Source organism: Emydura macquarii, unplaced genomic scaffold (genome assembly GCF_026122565.2).
Source record: "Emydura macquarii macquarii isolate MOO-44397 ecotype Brisbane River unplaced genomic scaffold, CSIRO-AGI_Emac_v2 contig_968, whole genome shotgun sequence".
NCBI lineage: Eukaryota > Metazoa > Chordata > Testudines > Chelidae > Emydura > Emydura macquarii.
In genome coordinates, this window is record NW_027131105.1 from 11,496,651 (window position 1) to 11,514,152 (window position 17,502).

At 38.5% G+C, this 17,502-nt stretch overlaps 1 protein-coding gene across 7 annotated transcripts in view; it reads right to left on the reverse strand.

Annotated features, from left to right (window-relative positions):
- TASOR (transcription activation suppressor) overlaps nucleotides 1–7,076 on the reverse strand; it is a 50,670-nt gene extending 43,594 nt beyond the window's left edge. For all 7 annotated transcript variants that reach the window (XM_067544190.1, XM_067544188.1, XM_067544189.1 and 4 more), the window contains exon 1: nucleotides 6,612–7,076. In XM_067544190.1, the coding sequence (XP_067400291.1) occupies nucleotides 6,612–6,978 (367 nt within the window). In that variant the 5' untranslated portion in view covers nucleotides 6,979–7,076. The remainder of the gene's footprint in view (nucleotides 1–6,611) is intronic.
- Nucleotides 7,077–17,502: the final 10,426 nt, after the last annotated feature.

Sequence of the window (17,502 nt, forward strand, 5' to 3'; positions counted from 1 at the left end):
TTAGCTATATAGTGTGCATTATATGTACTGCAGTAGAACCTCAAGCCAACCACCAGGTCAGGGCCTATTTTACTAGGTATCATACAAACATACAATAAAATGGTCCCTAACCCAAATAGCTCACAATCTTCGTTCAAGACAAGACACAAGGGGGGAAAAAAGGTCACCAGACGCAAAATACCACACCCAACCAAGCACAGAGAAGGAACACAGAGGAAAGTCAGGATAACAGTTTTTTCCTTTCGTAAAGAAAGATCGATTACAGCAGCAGTCTTACAAAATATCAGATTATCATCTTAGCTATATCTTGATTTCTCCAGATCTAGAGAACACGTTTTTTGCTGTTTAAGTATATTAGAGCTGTTTTTATAAGATTAAGAAAGGTTACAAAGTATTGGAAAATTTCCACAACATTACCTACAAATAAACCTGTTTGTGTCAAAGTTTTTAAGAAGTAATTTGAGCAACAGAAATATGATTTAAGACTGCAGTAATTCTGCATTTATACAGCATCTACATGCACTCATTTCAATAAATTATGCTGGAAACAGTTTCACTATAGACTGTATCGCACTTTGACCATTCAGAATTTCTATTCAGAGCATCTAAAAAATAATTTTTCAAACTTTTGTAGTGAAAATAGCAGTGATTTGAATTGGTTGTCCTGTTATGTTACTATGGCTGTTGTTGAATTTCTGTAAGCTTGGGAAAAAAAAAAAAAGTTACCCTGGATGCTCAATATTATGTATATGGTTCACAGGACTTGCAATATTATATATGAAAGAGTGGTCACATAGTAGTAGTATACAGTCTACTTCTTCAATGCAAGACTGTAAAAGGCACATTACTGCTTATGGTGAGGTCCTGTCTGCTGTTAAAGTTCTGTTCAGCCATTATTAATGATGTTACCTGTTTTTGTTTTCTTAGACCCTGTATTATGAACAATTTTATGAAGATCAACAATTCTCCAAAATTTAGTTTCTTTGCAAGCCTATTCTTCATTTTCTTCTATGAGGAATAATGTATTATTGACAACTAGACATCGAACAGTTTTGTGTATGGCAACAGTGTCATGGATTGGTGCACTATACCCACCTAATCCCTTGAACTATGGTAGAGTATATAGTCTAGAGCTCTGGTAATAACCAAGATCTGTTTGTTTGTTTTTTTAATTTCTTGGGTGATAGTACTTAATATGCAGAGAAAGACATGCATAGCTGTTGCTCAAGGATAGGTTTTGAAAGTACTGGGGTTTCTTCACATTAGATGAAATTTTATTATGTCTATCACAAGAAATATAGTTAGTCAGAGTTGATACCATCTCTGAACTAAATAAAGATCCATGGACAATATATTCAGAAATGAATAGAGCTTTTTAGGAGCCCAATTTGAGACCCCTTAAAGCAGCCTTGGATTTTCAAAAAGTATTGAACATTTAACTTCTGGAAAAGTTTAAGCCCCTTTAAAAGGTCTTAAAACTAGACACCTAAATGTCACTCGACTTTTTAATATCTTGGACCTAAAGTTCTGACTTTAAGGTGCTTTAAAACATGAATTATGCATTTCACCTAAGGGGGAAAGAAGTTCAATGAAGTATCTCATACATTCTGTATATAATTTGATTTCATCAATTCAAATAAGTAGCAAAAACTTTATGGTATGTCTTTTGGTGATACCGTCTAAAATCCACAAGTTTCATTATACAGCAAATTTTGCCTGTTCACATGTAAAACACAGAAAAAAGTAAAATTATGTAATTTTGTTTGTTGTTACTTCTTAATGTTTAAGGTACTGGAAAAGATTTAACGATCAATGGCCTTTGGCTTTTGTATTTTTTAAAAACCAAAAAACCTTTTTTCTGTTAAAGTTGGTTTACCAGGCCTATAGAAATATCACCCCAACGCAAAAAGCAATCCTCTCATAGCCTACATCAAACAGAGGGGCTCTTACAGCCCTACCTCCCCAGCTGCCAAAATAGTAGTTAGACTGAACTGTTTAGATGGAATTTGTAGGGTTTTTTTTGTTTGATTTTCTTTTTTAAAAAGCTAATTATAGGGGTGGGGGGGGGGGAGGGAAGGAAAAGAAATAGTCATTCAACAATCTTGACTTCAGCCAGCAAAAACCCAGTCAACAATAAATTTTAAAAAAATCTTGATTTTGCGAGGTTGTTTTTTTTAAGGAGAAGGAAAGAACATTTGAGGTAGATCAGGGAACACTATATTTCTGTACACATCACCTGTTGCTTAGGCCTTAAACCTAAGACATAGAAGGTATTTTAATACAGTTCAGGAAGCACATATCTTCAGAACCACCAATTGAATACTCAGACAACACGATGTCAATTTTTTGGTTCCAACCAAGTAGTAATTATAACTATAGAATTGCAGTTCCAGGATAATATTGTCTATATTATTATATATTTAGGAGATAAACACACAAGTATTTTTTCTTCATAACCATCACTATATCCTGCAATATGTGCACATACTTTAAGATTTTACAGGCATTCATGGGGCATTTTTATTCTTGTAGGAGTTCAGGAAGAAACGTACAATGACCTAGAAAGTCACCGGGATTAGAAAAATACCTGGCCTGTTTCTACTGTCCATTTTCCAGTTTGTGTGAAGTTAGCTGCATGCAGTTATGGAAATGAGAAGTTTAATTTATAATGGCCTTCAGGACATTCAGGAACTATGCTATAGGATTTGTGAAATTTTGTTTGAAGTACAAAGGAGATTTCACTATACTTGCATATAAGCTCTACCAGTATTAGTATAATAGTCATTTTGTTACACAGAATGAAAATATATAGGCAATGTCACTTTAATGTTTGAAAACAGATATTGGTGCTTGACTGTCTATACTGTACAGCCAGGCATCATTTTCAATACTGAGACAGCACTGTTAGTCAACTTCCAGTTCAAAGGCAATATATGATTCTCAGTAAACATGATCAGATTAAATTTACAGGTTCCTTTGGTTTTTATGATTATTAGAGACATCCACTAAATCAGGAAGATAATGCTGTTTTCTTGGGGAATATTGACTTTCTTCACATAAAGTAAGCTTTACTTCAGGTTTCCAGGAATACAAAGCATTTTCCTTTTCATAAAACAGGAAAATTAGCTGGATGATAATGTTCTTTAGGAATGAAATGTTTTTGCCACCAAAATATGAACAATACCATTTTCTTGAAATCATGGTTTCCTAGTGCTAGATCATAAAGACAGATCTGTGCTGATAAAATGGGACCTCAAAATGATTTATTTATAAGGCGTGACCTTGTATTATTGTAATATCTTTCACCCTGAAATGTATGGAAGCAGTTTACAAATTCAGGGAATCACTTAATCCCCTAGGGTGGGGACTGTTGATGGTGAATAGCACTGAACCACCATTTTCAAAAGTTTAGGAAGAATAATGGAAAAATACATATCAAATGATATATTAGATAATATAAGTAAGCAAAAAGACATCCTCACTTGAACTAGAGTTTGGCCAACAACCCAGCACTTACAAGTGCCATGGAATTTTTAATGACAAGCAAGACTTGATTTTGCATCTAGACAGAAACAGCTGTGGCACCTTACCAAGTGACAATTCAGGAAGGTACTCAAGCATGTGCTTATCTTTAAGCATCAGTGGGACTACAATCAGTGGGACTACTCAAGCACGTACTTAACTGCTTTTATGAGTGTCCAAAGGAAGACACTGGTACCAGCATCATTTCTTGTGCACCTTCCCCTTCCCCATTACATTTCGGTGAAAGGTCTCTCAAAGGAATGGCCAGGATCAAGGTGGACAGCTTGCAAGACACGGCTAAGTCATATGAGATGGTGGTATGGCAGCAGGCCACAGAGTTTATGAACAAAACAGGAAACTGGGCTATTGCAATTAGTGCCTTGTGTAATCTAGACACCATAAAATAGACCAAATCCTCAAATCAAAATAAATTCAATCTTTCCTGCTTATAAACATTTAATGTCATGCTCCCTATGGAAGCACGTCTCTATGGAAAAGGGAAAGCAAGTAAATAAAAACACGCCTCTTGCCATTTAATGACAGTTTATAAAGCCCCACCCTCCTGTTAGATTCCTGCAGAGAATCAATAGAAAGAGCTTCATTATATAATCCCTCAATTAGTTCCATCGCTGATTTGTTCAGTTGAACTCAAAACATTTTCTATAACTCTCTAGACGTAGGCTTAGCCTTGATACCATGTTTCCATTTATTTCTAGTTGTCATTCAAGAAACACCTATTCTTGCTTCAGACATTGAAGAAGCTCGTAGACCCAGGATTTACCTGTTTCTGCAAATTCCATGTACAGTTTTTAAATTGCCTCACAGTTATTTAAAAACTGTCCCCAAAGTAGAATAGGTTTCAATGTTTTTAAAAATGTAATGTAAAAGAAAATATAGTTATGACTTACACTGATATACTGCTTTCATCATGCAGGAGCACAAAGAGCTTTATAGGTTGTATATCAGGGATCAGTCTCCCACAACTGAAAAGCAGCCACCTCATGGGTGGAACACAGCAGTCATTCTGCACCAGCAATGCTACAAGATCCTTCTAGACAAGTGGTCAAGAATAACTTCCATTGGAAGTTGCAAAAGGATTTTTTTTTTTTTTTTTGGTCAGCGTTGCTTAGTGTTCCTAAGTTTGGAATTTGGACAGGGCGGCAATATCAACATCCCTACCTTTCCAAGAAGAGATGTCTTCTTTATTAGCCATAAGTGCTTGGGGGAAGAAAGAGATGCCTTGGTTCCAGAACTCATCCAGAAGACCAAATTGCCAACAGTGAACCAGCACTCTGGCATTAAACTGGGGCACTGCTTTAGTATTGATTTAATACCACAACTTCCCAGTTCATCATTAACTTTTACTGCAACACCCAAGTTCTCTCTGGAAGTCTTCCATCCAATTACCCATCTAGCCCAATTTTGTTATAGTATGTGATAAGTAATGATATCCTAGCACATAATGGTATGGCATGGTTATGGCAAAAGCCAAGCACTCATGAACAATACATCAGCATATGTATATGATAGAATGGAAAGAAATGTTTCAAGTTTCCAAAAGATTCTTAAATAGTAAGTAGTATTTAAAACCGAGACCTCTTTGGACAGTATTTTAAAGAAGAAATTCTAATACACCAAAGAGTAAATCCATGAGAACACGCCAAATAGTCTTGATGTTAACAAGTCATTTGGAACGAGTTAGATCAGAACAGTCTCCCCTCCAACCCAAAAGAAGTGACAGAAGCCTTAACACTCAAGATATTTAAAATGCTAAAGGAGTCAAAAGCATATACTGCAGGAAATCCTGCACAGGCAGGCGATGTACTACATGATCTTCTAGAAGGTGTTTTCCAGTTAGAGATTATATATTTTAGGTTTATCCAGATTCACAATGGAACCAATTGCTAGGCAGGTAGTTTAAAAATCTGTATGATGGACTGAATGCCTCTGGATTTGTTTCTATAACTCTCTGGTTAAAACAATCACACTTGCCCCTGGGATATCTGAAACAAGAGAAGCCATGTTTTATCCAGACACTTTTCTATCAGATGAACATCAAGGAGGACAGAACATCATTATTTTAAGTCAATCTCGTCCTTTTTACAATAGCCTGTGCTAGCTTCATATCCACATTTGTATTTCCAAGAGAATTACTGCCAGCTCCAAAATGGGAAGGAGAAAGGGAATAAACAAACCTACCTTCACTTCCTCCTTATAGATCAAATTTTTAAAGAGAGTTACAAAAGTTAAACAGCTTCTTTGAAAGATGAAAACCCTATATTAAAATGCCTTGCAGTGGTAACTGTTTTGTTAATGACCTCTGTTCTGCTACTGGAGAAGGGCAAGAAAGGGGTAACTTTGGAAAAAAGATACAAAATAAGTAAATCTTCTTGGTTAATTAACAAAATAAAAGCAATCAGAAATTAATAGTCTCCCAGAAAATGAGAGAGATAACACTGGCTTTCAGAGGAAGATCCATTTTAAAAAACAGGAGCCTCAAAAAGTAACATTTCCAGTGTGAAGCACATGAATGTGGGATGTACACTTCTCTCCTGCAAAGAGATGGAGACACACACAAGCTTTCAATGGGTAGGGAAAGAAGAGACATCTTCTCTGCATGTGTCTCTGAAGTAGAAACGTACAATGTGTTTACCAGCTCAATCTAAATATGGATGCACTTGTCTCCTGCAGAGAGGGAAGAGAGAGAAAGAAAAGAACCATCTTCTCTGTATGTCCGTGTGTGTCCCCCACAAAGAACCATCTTGGCTGTGTGTGCGCGCGCGTGCCTCAGAAGTGGAGCTGTGATAAACCATTTCCAAGCCCACCCTAATCAAATCCAGCCTTTTCCACTTTTAAGCAACCCTTTCAAATTCAAGCTGCACCTTTTTTTCCTCACGCAAAAAGGAGACTATAAATGCTTCTGTGGCACTAAACTCTCATCCCCAAAAGCCTTTCTAGTCCGAGCCATTCCACAGCCTCCTCCACACCCGCAAGATTTTGCATGCAGCTGTGAGAAGTGTATAAAGAGCCTCCCTAATTAATAAGATGAAGAGGAGGTGAGGGTGAGAAGAAGGGAGGGGGGGAACAACCTTTCTTTTCTCTGTTCTTCCTGGGGATCTGAAAATTCCTCCTAATAGGCAGATCTTCGGGGGGCTTGGGGAGAGGGGATGGCCCCCCCACCACGTCGCTGGGCTGTGGTTGCTGCAGCTCATGTGCCGTGGAAACGCTGATCTTGCGCTGGCTGCTGCTGAGATTTGGGGGGGCCTTATCCTCCGTAGCAGCCACCAGCAGCGCCTCCTCGGCGCTACTGCTATCACAGCGGCCGCCATTTTGTGTGTTGTCCTCTGCTGCTGCGCCGCTGCTCTCCACACCGAGGAGGCCCCGGTCGCTTTTCTCCGTCCGCTGAAGCTGCTCCGGCTCTATCTCGCCAGCGCCGGTAACCACGGCATCCGCCATTGAACCCTACGGCAAGGAAACAACTGAGCAGCAGCCACTGTTCCTTTCTCTGCTTCACCTACTGAACCACCCCTTCCCAAGCTCCATGCACCGCCCGCTAGCCTCTACCGCACTCCGCGGCGCGCCGCTCTTCGGCTCACTTTATGGCAACTCCTCCCGTCCCCTCCCCTCTTGCCCCCCCGCCAACATGGCGGCGGCGCCGCAGCTGGGAAAGGGGCGTGGCCAGCGTCCCGCCCGCCGCGGCCAATCAATGCGTAAGGCAGGTTATAAATATGGGAGGAGGGGCGACTGTGTGGCGCAGGAAAGAAAAGCTGGGACGTTGGTGAACTGGAATGGTGTCTCTTTTGGCGCGCTCCTCCCTTCCATAGCTTCCTTGTGGCGAGTGGTTCCCATTGCTAGTTCACTTCGCCATTTAGGCTTGGCAGCAAGATAAGGGAGAGTTCCTGAGAAGCATGATGATTTTTTCTCTCAGGCCTCATTTAAAAGGGTGGCACCATCCACCACTGTTGCACTGCTAGTACCCAGGCCGTTGAAGCACCTGTCATGGGTCACAGCTGTTGGGAAAGGGAACATGTTTGTACCAGGTAGACTCACCAAGCCTTTGCCCCGGTGCTTGCTGCTGTGATGTGAGGGTGGAAGCAGGGTGGAATCTGCTGGACCAACTGCCACCAGTCCTGAAGCTCCTGCAGTGGAAGCATGTCTGAGTCCCTAAATCTATCAGTCAGCCTTTGATAATGGCCTAAATGGGACCACACAAAATTGCATCTTCACCGGCTGTTATGTCACATCATCAGAACCAGAGGAAAAGGCCAGGGACCAGTTTCCTGTCCTTTTTACAGCATTGGGGACAAAAGAGAAATTGGCAATGTAAGCCATCCATCTTTCAGGCGTGGAACGGAGGAGAAGATGGGTGTAATACCCTGCTTCTTCAAGAAAAAGGAATAGAGAAGAAGGTATCAGTCTGATCCCCACCCTTGTTCATGATTGGGAATAGAGATGAAGGTGTGGGCCTAGTTTCCAACCTTATTTCTTCAGGGGGGCTTAGAGAGGCAGAGGTCTGGTTTCTCACCTTGCCTTTCTCGAGAAGTGGAATTTGAGAATTCGTGGGTCCTTCTCCTTGTTTGAACGTCTACAACAGCTAGTTAGGATTTGTGTTTTTAAGGTCTCATCCAAAGATCTACACCATAAACTGAATTCTATTCAGTTTTATCATTTTCAGAAAGCTTAAGACTGATTCAGTGCTGTTGGGTTTTAAAAGTGTGGTTTCTGTGTAACTTGGTAATTTGGGTGTCCCATCTAGCCATATGCTTGTCTTTGAACACTTACGGTTCTTCAGTAACTATTTTAATAACAAAAATAGAAAATAGATACTGAGAGGAATTTGTCCCCAATTTTCTGCTGATTATTGGATATTTCATTTAGAGTGTAATGTCACTCATTTTGTCCCAATATTTATATTCCATGCAAATATAGTCTGTTCACATCTGTTCAAAAAATAACTTGCAATAGAAATAATCATGAATCTCAGATTATAGATAGTTATTTACACCAAGATAATTAATCCTACAGCAGCAGCATCTGATGTTCTACCACAGTTTTTCCTTGTGGACGATGATGTATCCTTGGTAATGCACACTTCTGTCATCTGACTATGCTACAGTAATGCAATCTGTCTATACACTAAGTCATCAGCTTTCTGGAAACTCCCAAGTACAGAATGCAGCAGCTCAGCAACAAGGTCTGCATTGAACATATGAAACTTGTCTACTCTTCACTGTACTTATTGCCCATAGGAGATCAGGTCAGATTCAAAGTCTCAATCCTTACTTTCATCGTACTGAACACTGTGACCCCTAAGATACCTAAAGGTCACTTATAGCTCTGGATGAGGATCATGTTCAACAGCTCCAGACCTCTGGCACAATGGAATTGTCTGCCACAAGGATAAAGCTTGTTTATGCAGGAGACAGCCTTCTCAGGTGCCTGTCCAAGACAGGAACAAACTCAGGATCTAAACACTTTCTCCTCCCACAATTAAACTTACTGTCTTCTGAACCATGTGCAAGACTTTTGGCTCTTACCTTTTAATATAAACACACACCACAGTATACTGATATAAATAATTTAAAACAAAATACCTCACAATTTTTCTTTCTGGGGAAAAAAGGAAAAAAGAACCATACATGGCAAATAAGTTATTTAATGTGCTTTTGTAAGATGCATAGGTACTGCAATACAGAAGGGAGTATAAGATCCTGAATAGAAATAGAATAATAATTTTAAATTTTCTGCATGAATAATTTTGTCTCCATATTGGGTCTCTCATTTGTGCCTTGGCAAGTTGAAAGGTATGCTACCCTCTCTTTAGAATGTGTGCCCTTGCTTTAGGAATAGTTCTAAGAAAGCAGCTTTAGACATGTAAGAAATATTGTTGTAGGAGTTTCAAGATATTTCTTTCACTAGAAATCCATAAAAAATACTTAAAAAATGGGGACAAAGTTATTTCCTGCACAACGTTTGTGAACTGAGGAGCTATCAGCATGGTGGATGTTTGAGTTCTCTGTTGTTGCTTCACTTTGTTTGTTTGTTATACGTAAAATTTCTGTAACTGCTAGCTGCTTAAGTGGACAATGTGGAGTAAGTAAATTTACTTTAATTGTATTTCTCTTGTTCTGAACAGTTTGACATCCAGCCTTCAAAGAAAAAAAGATGCCAGAAAACTTTATGGAGTCACAGCAGAGAGAAATAGTCTTTTTTCTATGGTCTGCTACTAGTGTTTTGAGAGAGGAAGTTAGAAGTAGCAGTTCATAGATGTGGTTGGTTGTGCCTCCTCATGCTTTGCTGTGGAATTGGGAACTGCAAAGGAAACACCTAATCATGCAAAGTCTGGCACAGTTACTTAACTACATATTCTGAAGTCGATGGAACTATTCACAAGTATGTAAAGTTAAGCATGTGTGTAAATCTTCGTAAGATCAGAGCCAAAGGGAGTTCCTTTTACATTAAGGATATTGAACTGATAATTGGTACATTTGCTCCATGACTTGTACTAGAAACTTCAAGTGAGATTCATCAAGAAAAACTACAAATTGTGAGTAACCAACCACTTTTTAAATAAAACAGAATGGAGGGTAGGAACTAAGCTTATCCATTTCTGTGTATCTGTAAAGTATACAACTTCAGGAAATGCTTCAGTCCACTGTTAGAATTCTTTCAGCTGGGTTTAGAAAAAGGTTCAATTTAAACCTAACAGTTTTAAAATTTAGGTTTGTGGCAAAGCTAGGCTAGAAGCTGGACAAATATTATTTTTTGTATAACTGTTCATCTCTTTTAAAAATACTTTAAGCATTTGTTTCCTACTATAAACTAGAGAAGATCAAAGATGCAAAAATCTAAAAATAATGTAAGATGGCTCAATATTAAAAAAACACAACCGAAAACCACACATCAGGTTGTTGCCTTCAACACCATTGGTCATAGGAGATCCTTATGAAGAGTTTTTAGAATTGCCCCATAAAAATATGAGCATATTCAGTCTACACCATGGCATTTTTAGAATTTGGAAATGTTGCAAAGATTTTATGCACTGGTGACAGCAAATATAACATGTAGAATAATTAGAGACACAGTAAAAAGGTAACTAAAATGTTTCATACAGAAATTCTTAATGAACAAAATATCTCATGATCAAGAGGACAAAGCATTACAGAATTGGTCAAGGAAAGAAAATCCATATCATTTAGGTACCAGGGAATACTGATGTTTGGAAGAATTATTTGGTGCTACTGAGGCTAAACAAAAACGGAAGAGAAACTGGTTTGCATGAAAATGTGCTACCAGGAAACCAAAGGAATGAGTTGCTGCAGCGTGAAATGTGGGGATGTCTAGTATTGGTATTTTGTCCAATTATAGAGATAAAAGAACTGTAATCAGTTGTAAGAAAGGATAGTTAGATTTACACTACAAAATTAGATCAACCTAAGTCCACTTGTGTTGACTTAGTTATGCATGTGTCTACACTTAAATTTGTCTTCTGCTGACTTAAGTGGCCCATTACAGTGATACAGTAACATCACCTCCCTGAGTGGTGCAGAACCATGGCCGACCTATTGAGGTCAATGCAGTGCAACTGTAGACATTGTATTAGTTGTGTCAACCTTAACAGTCCTCCAGTGCCTGTCCCACAATGCCTCTGTCCTTGTGACAGTGACTGTTCTTATCACAGTTTTGAATTCCAATGCCCAGGGGTCAGAGAGATTGGTATCCCCTCCCCCCAACACCTTTTAAACCCCTGCATGTTTTTTAAATGCCTTCTCCTGATTGCCCACCTTAGCAAGCACACCTAGTAGCATACCTTTTGTGTGTGTATCCAACTGCCTAACTGACCATGCCGGCTCCTCATACACAGAAAGCTACTTGTTGCACTGCTGCCTGAAGTAGAGAAGAAGTATTGGGTCTCCTTGGCCTGTGGGAGGGAAAAGATTATGCAAGCACGGCTATGGACCAGCCATAGAAACATGGGGAGAGTGCACAGGGGATGCTAGCAAAGGGGCATTAGAGGGATCAGTAATTTCACATGAAAGTGAAGGAACTATCCCAGGAATATTACAAAGCAAGGAGGACAAAAAGAGATTTGGCGCTTTTACAACAAATTGTATGCTACGCTTGGCTGTGACCCAACTAGCACCCAGCAGACAACTGTGGCTACCTCAGAGAAGTCTGAGGTAAAGTTCCCTGCCATGGACAATGCAGAGGAAGCAGAAAGGAAGAGCAATGCCCCAGGGGACTCAAACCATTCCATGAGCCAGGAAGTGTTTCAAACTCTGCAGCAGTCTAGCCATGTGAGTACAGGTGAGCCACTGATGAAGTGAAAGGGAACTTGGGTAATTCTGTACAAGTATTATTCCTTGCAGTTTTTTTCCTTTTCCCTCAAACCTCATCTCCTTCATCTCACTGCCTTTGTTCTCCATTTTAAAATGGTGCCAGTACATTAATAAATTAAGGCACAGGGATTGACTTTTCATTGCTGTACTGGTAAAATGTTAGAAAACAAAAGGTTATGGAATTTATTCTGAAAAGGTGGTAAGGCAGTCTGATTACAGAGTCCACATCAGATCCGTGTCTTGTGCTTGGGTAGAGATAGAACAAACAGGTAGGATTGGCATCTGATTTCTTTGGCTTTTTGGGCTAGGTGACAGGGAGCATATGGAGGACTCTGCTTATCAGAATATTGATGTATTACATTCTCTTAAGATATCTCAATGGAACTTTCATGGAGATACACTGCAATCCTTTCCCAAAGATTTCTAGGGATGGTAGCCTAGTTTCTTCCATTGCAGTAGGATGCAGTTTTGCTGAGCTATGCACTTCCATGCTTCTGTTAGAGAAAAGATGGATGCCAATAAGTAGGGCACATGCTGTAGTAGTTTTGAAAAAGACGTGAAAATTATGGGATGTGAAAAGTATTATGGTATGTAGAGAGTGGCATAGTAACAGCTTTACCCCTTGCTCCTAGAACTCCCTGGGTGATTTCCTACTATCCCACAAAGCTGTGTGAAAATGTCCCAAAAGACATTGTGCTGGATGGCTGGGCAGGACACACTGGCATACCTACTTGTGATGTACTGCACTTTACATTGATGTTACAATGACAGACGCAGTCCTGGTTATTACACACAACACTGATGCTAGCAGCCAAGCATGCACATGCTGAGTTATATGCAAATGTCGGCGGCTGTATGCCAACGTAACTTGTCAACCAAATTTTGTAGTGTAGAAGTGGTTCTTTGTTGTTGCCAATAAAGAAAATAAAATATGGTACGGCAACTACAGTAGAACCTCAGAATTATGAACACCAGAGTTATGAACTGACCACACACCTCATTTGGAACCTGAAGTACAAAATCAGGCAGCAGTGGAGATACAAAAAAAACCCAAATACAGTACAATACTGTGTTAAACTACTAAAAAAAAATAAAGAAAGATTTTAAAAGAGATTTGACAAGATAAGAAAACTTTCTGAGCTTGTTTAATTTAAATTAAGATATTTAAAAGCAGTTTTTTCTTTTGCATAGTAAAGTTTCAAAGCTATGGTAAGTCAGTGTTCAGTTGTAAACTTTTGAAAGAACCACCATAACATTTTGTTCACAGTCACAAACATTTCAGAGTTATGAACAATCTCCATTCCCGAGGTGTTTGTAACTGAGGTTCTACTGTATTTCCACATCTAGTCCCTGCAGTTCAAATATATTGGAAAGCACTAATAGAAATTAAGTTTTTTTTTTTTATCAACAAGGTCATCATTAAATCTGAATTATTTTCTGTAAAATTACAAATGATAGAAGAGGAGAAAACTTCTAGTCTTTATGATCTTGGAAATAAATTGGCTTCCAAGGAAAATCAAAACTTTTAATGGAATGCTTATGGGTGATGTTTCAAAGTGTTATGTCTGAAATGAATGTGTGAACTTATCAAATTGTAATATACTTATTAATATTTGTTGGCTTTGATTTTGTCAATTATAAAGTCCTTGCTTTGAAGGTAAAATGCATTTTTTATTGTGGCATGTTCATTCTTTCTTAGGGAGAAGCTGCAGAGTGGGATGTGGACACAAAGCCATTCTTGAGCTAATTGGAATAATAAACAAAATTAGTATACAAGAATTTCCTTTAGATTTTTATATGTATAGAAATTTCATTAGGGGGATCTTTAGTAATCATTCCAGTGAATGATTGAGCTGGCACTTTTTTCTCTGTGTTCTTCTAAGATGCATCAAACATTAAATCATCAGGAAATATAGAAAGGTTTTGGAATACAATGGAAAGATCCACTTGGCCTTCTATCTTATGATATAGTCTATAAATTATTTCTGAGCAATGAAGAATATCCGTCAGATTTGGAATTGTTATCCCACTTTCTCAAATGTTTCTATTTTAGGCTGAGCTTTAAGGAAAACTAGTGGTTTAGCCAATTATTTACCAAATAAGAAATATATAATTTACTTTTTGGAAAGTTTTTGAAATGCTTATGTTGTTTTAGTATTTTTATAATGAATGGTGTGGTATCAGTCAGTGAGAGATGCCACTTTACTTATGCTTTCTAGTGGTTGGATGATGAAATTATTTGAAATACAATGCACCTTAGCCTCTGAAAGCAAGAAAGAAATAGGAGTCTTCCTCCATACTTGTGAAATAAGCATTGATATGCATTTGAAACAGAGTTAATTTACCAGCAATATATTTTACATCAAATTTGAATTTTCTGGTCAGTTTATTGCAGTGGTTCTCAACCAGGGGGTACGTGAAAGGTTGAGAACCACTGGTTTATTGGATCTATGTTAAAGTTGTCCTGGAGCTTAAGTACAGCTGGCATTTAAAAAACGACTTTCTTGAAATGTGTTAGTTTATATATTAGTAATTTATGCTTAGACTTTTTAAAATTAAAGTGACGATTTCACATTTGTGAAGTCTCATCTTCCCCCTCTATTGCACAAATGTATGTACTTCTGGCTGATTGCAAAGTTCTGTTACATTGTACTTTGTTCTTACTGCCACAATAGTTCTTTGTCTTTATGCCATGTCTACACAGGGGCACTCAGGAAATTTAAGATGCGTAAGCTGTAGCATGTTAGACCTGCATATGGGTATTCTAATTCAGGAGTAAAGTAGCCTTAGTTTGTTGTAGCTTAATCTTCTCTAAGGATGTTTACTCCTGAATAAGAGCATCCATACAGGGGTTTAATGAGCTTTAATTTATGTGCATTAATGTCACACATTTCATTGATTCACCTTAACTTTCTTGAGTGTCCCCATGCAGACAAGCCCTTACTTATCAGTAGTTCCTGCATCAGTCCGAATGGTGGAAGAAAGGAAGGACCATATGGATTATGGTCCTGAAGACATGTATATAGGCCTTTGTCAGAATCTGAAGTTGGAAAAATGCTGATATGGATGTTTTATGTAGATGCACTAATGTTTGGCACCTGTCTCTTACGTTGTTGTTTCCTGTCTCATATGGATCCAAAATTCATAGTACATTTCAGCATTAATTATATTTCGTATAAATCATTTTGGAGAAATTCAGAAGAGGGGAGTTGGAGGGATCCAAATTCAGTTGGAAAAGTGAGAAACCTACATCTGAAGTTGATGTAGAGGTACAGATCCTGTGACTTTCCAGAGGGTTGGGAAAGACTCTGGAACTTCAGTTGAGATCAGGAAATAATGTGCAGTCGGGAAGGAGGTAAAGATAAGAGAGGTCCTATAATAGTTTGGTTGATGAGACAAAAATGCTGTTCAGGTAAATATTTCCTCAGTTTCTTGATATTTTCTAAACATTTGGTATATTGCCAATTATATTTTCAAAAGAAATTACAAATAAAATGGATAAAAATATGCTTGATGCTATGTCTAGAAAAAACTCAATGTCTTCATTCTACTTCTAATGCTTTTTTATAAAAAGTCTCTGGCTGACCAATTTTTTTTTTTAAGTGAAGGAAAGCTTTTAAGAATCACTGGATGTTGCATTGTAATGAGACAACTCTCAGGCTTCAGTTTCTTCTCTTATCTTGTGACAAGTTCCACATTTGAGTGTCCTCTGTGGAGAATGCCCTACCTAAGCAGTTGAAAGTTTCATCCTAGGTTCTGTCAATAACATTCCCATTGAATTCTACTTCCTTAGTAATGGAGGAAGAGGCAGTCTCAGGTATAACAGATTTTTGTGTGGATAGCAAGCCTTATAGATTAGGATCAGCAATTGAAGGAAATGGTGTGTGTGTGTGTGTGTGTGTGTGTGTGTGTGTGTGTGTGTGTGTGTGTGTGTGTGTGTGTGTGTGTGTGTGTGTGTGTGTGTGTGTGTGTTCTAATATGATCTCTTCAGTGACTCTTTGTTAGGATGATGTATGCAGTACTAGACAGAGTTTGTATGTGACCCTCGTCTTAAACCTCATGAATTGCAGTAGTCTAAACTGGAAATTACAAAAGGTGTTAATCACGATGTCTGGGCCTTTTCCCAAGGAGGAAGAGGTACAGTGTGGAAGGAGGAATGCCCTCAATGAAGGGGGAAGGCAGTGTTCTGGCCAGTTCTGTCATGGGTTTTGCTCATGCTACTACCTGGGGTAGGCTTGAGCCAGCTGTTTTATCTTCTGCAACTTCTCAGTTACAAAGCTGGTTACGTCTGCTGAGAAAAAGATATAGAGCTGGATATCACAGGCAGATTAATGGGACTGGCGCCCATGTCATGTCACAATTTTCTCAAATGTGCTGATGTAAATTTTGAAAGGAGAAGGAATGCCCTGGTGATAGGCATTATAGGAAATCCTAAAACAGAGCTAAATAGAGCATTGCTACCTTTATCCTAGTTTAAGGTCAGTAACAACCATTCAGTTATGTTAATAATTAAAAGAAAATCTAATAGTCAAATCTATTTGCATTTTCAAAACAACTGAACTAGCCTGAGTTATCTCAGCACATGTCACAAGAGAAGCAAGATCTGGTCAGCATTTGATACTTAGGATAGGGGTTATGGTTTTTCCCTGGAAATAAACTAAGTCTTGTCTGGAAATTTCCATAAGTTTTGGAATAAGCTGTGTAGCGTGTTAATGCCAGTGATGCTTTGTCCATTATGGATTTCTATAAGAATCTGCTGTATCTAGTAAACCTTAATAGCACCTAAGGAATACAATACCATACAACTTAAGTGATCACACAGCAAAAAATAAAAGTATAAATTCTGAAAGCAATATGTACAGAAGATAGTTGACAAATCTGTTTGACAAATATGATTGCACAAACGTTGAATCAAATAAGTAACTCCGTAAAAATCAGACTGCTTAGGAATACCTGAGCAAAAAGGAAAATGGACTATATTCATTCAGTTGTCCACTGAGAATAATCCATCCAGCTCTAGTTAAGAGATATGGTGTGACAGAGGTACCCATGGTTGAAAAGGCATTTTTCTACTACCTGCTCTTGGTGTGAGAAAGCCTTGTCTGTGCCTGGTGTGGGTCAGTTCCCCAAATTCTCCAGCCTCTGGCAACAGAAGCACTGCCATCCAGGCTTCCAGAGGCCACACTCTTTCTTCACAAGTTAATAGGCACATTCCAATGCCTCCCTACCCGAGTTCTTTGTAGTGCCCTGATCCACTGAACACTCAGAATTCTCAGATCCTCTGTTCCCAAAGGAACAGAACATCACAGCTTACCAGTTACACTATAGAACAGAACTCCACTTAACACACTGCACTTAGATATGTTTATAGAGAAACCAGATATACATTTATTTAGCAAAAAAACAGAGTAAAATGATAGCAAGCAGAAATATTGGAAACAAAGCTTACATATAAAATAAAACCATAATATGCATACTAAAGCCAAAATTAATTAATAAGAAATTGTCAGGTCATCAGAGCAAAAGCTCACCCAGAATCCTTCCAGCTTATTACGGCCACGCCTGGCTGTGATCTTCCATTCATGAAACAAGCATGCTATCCTCTTCCCTCCTCAGTGGAAAGATATCTAGTTTACCACTA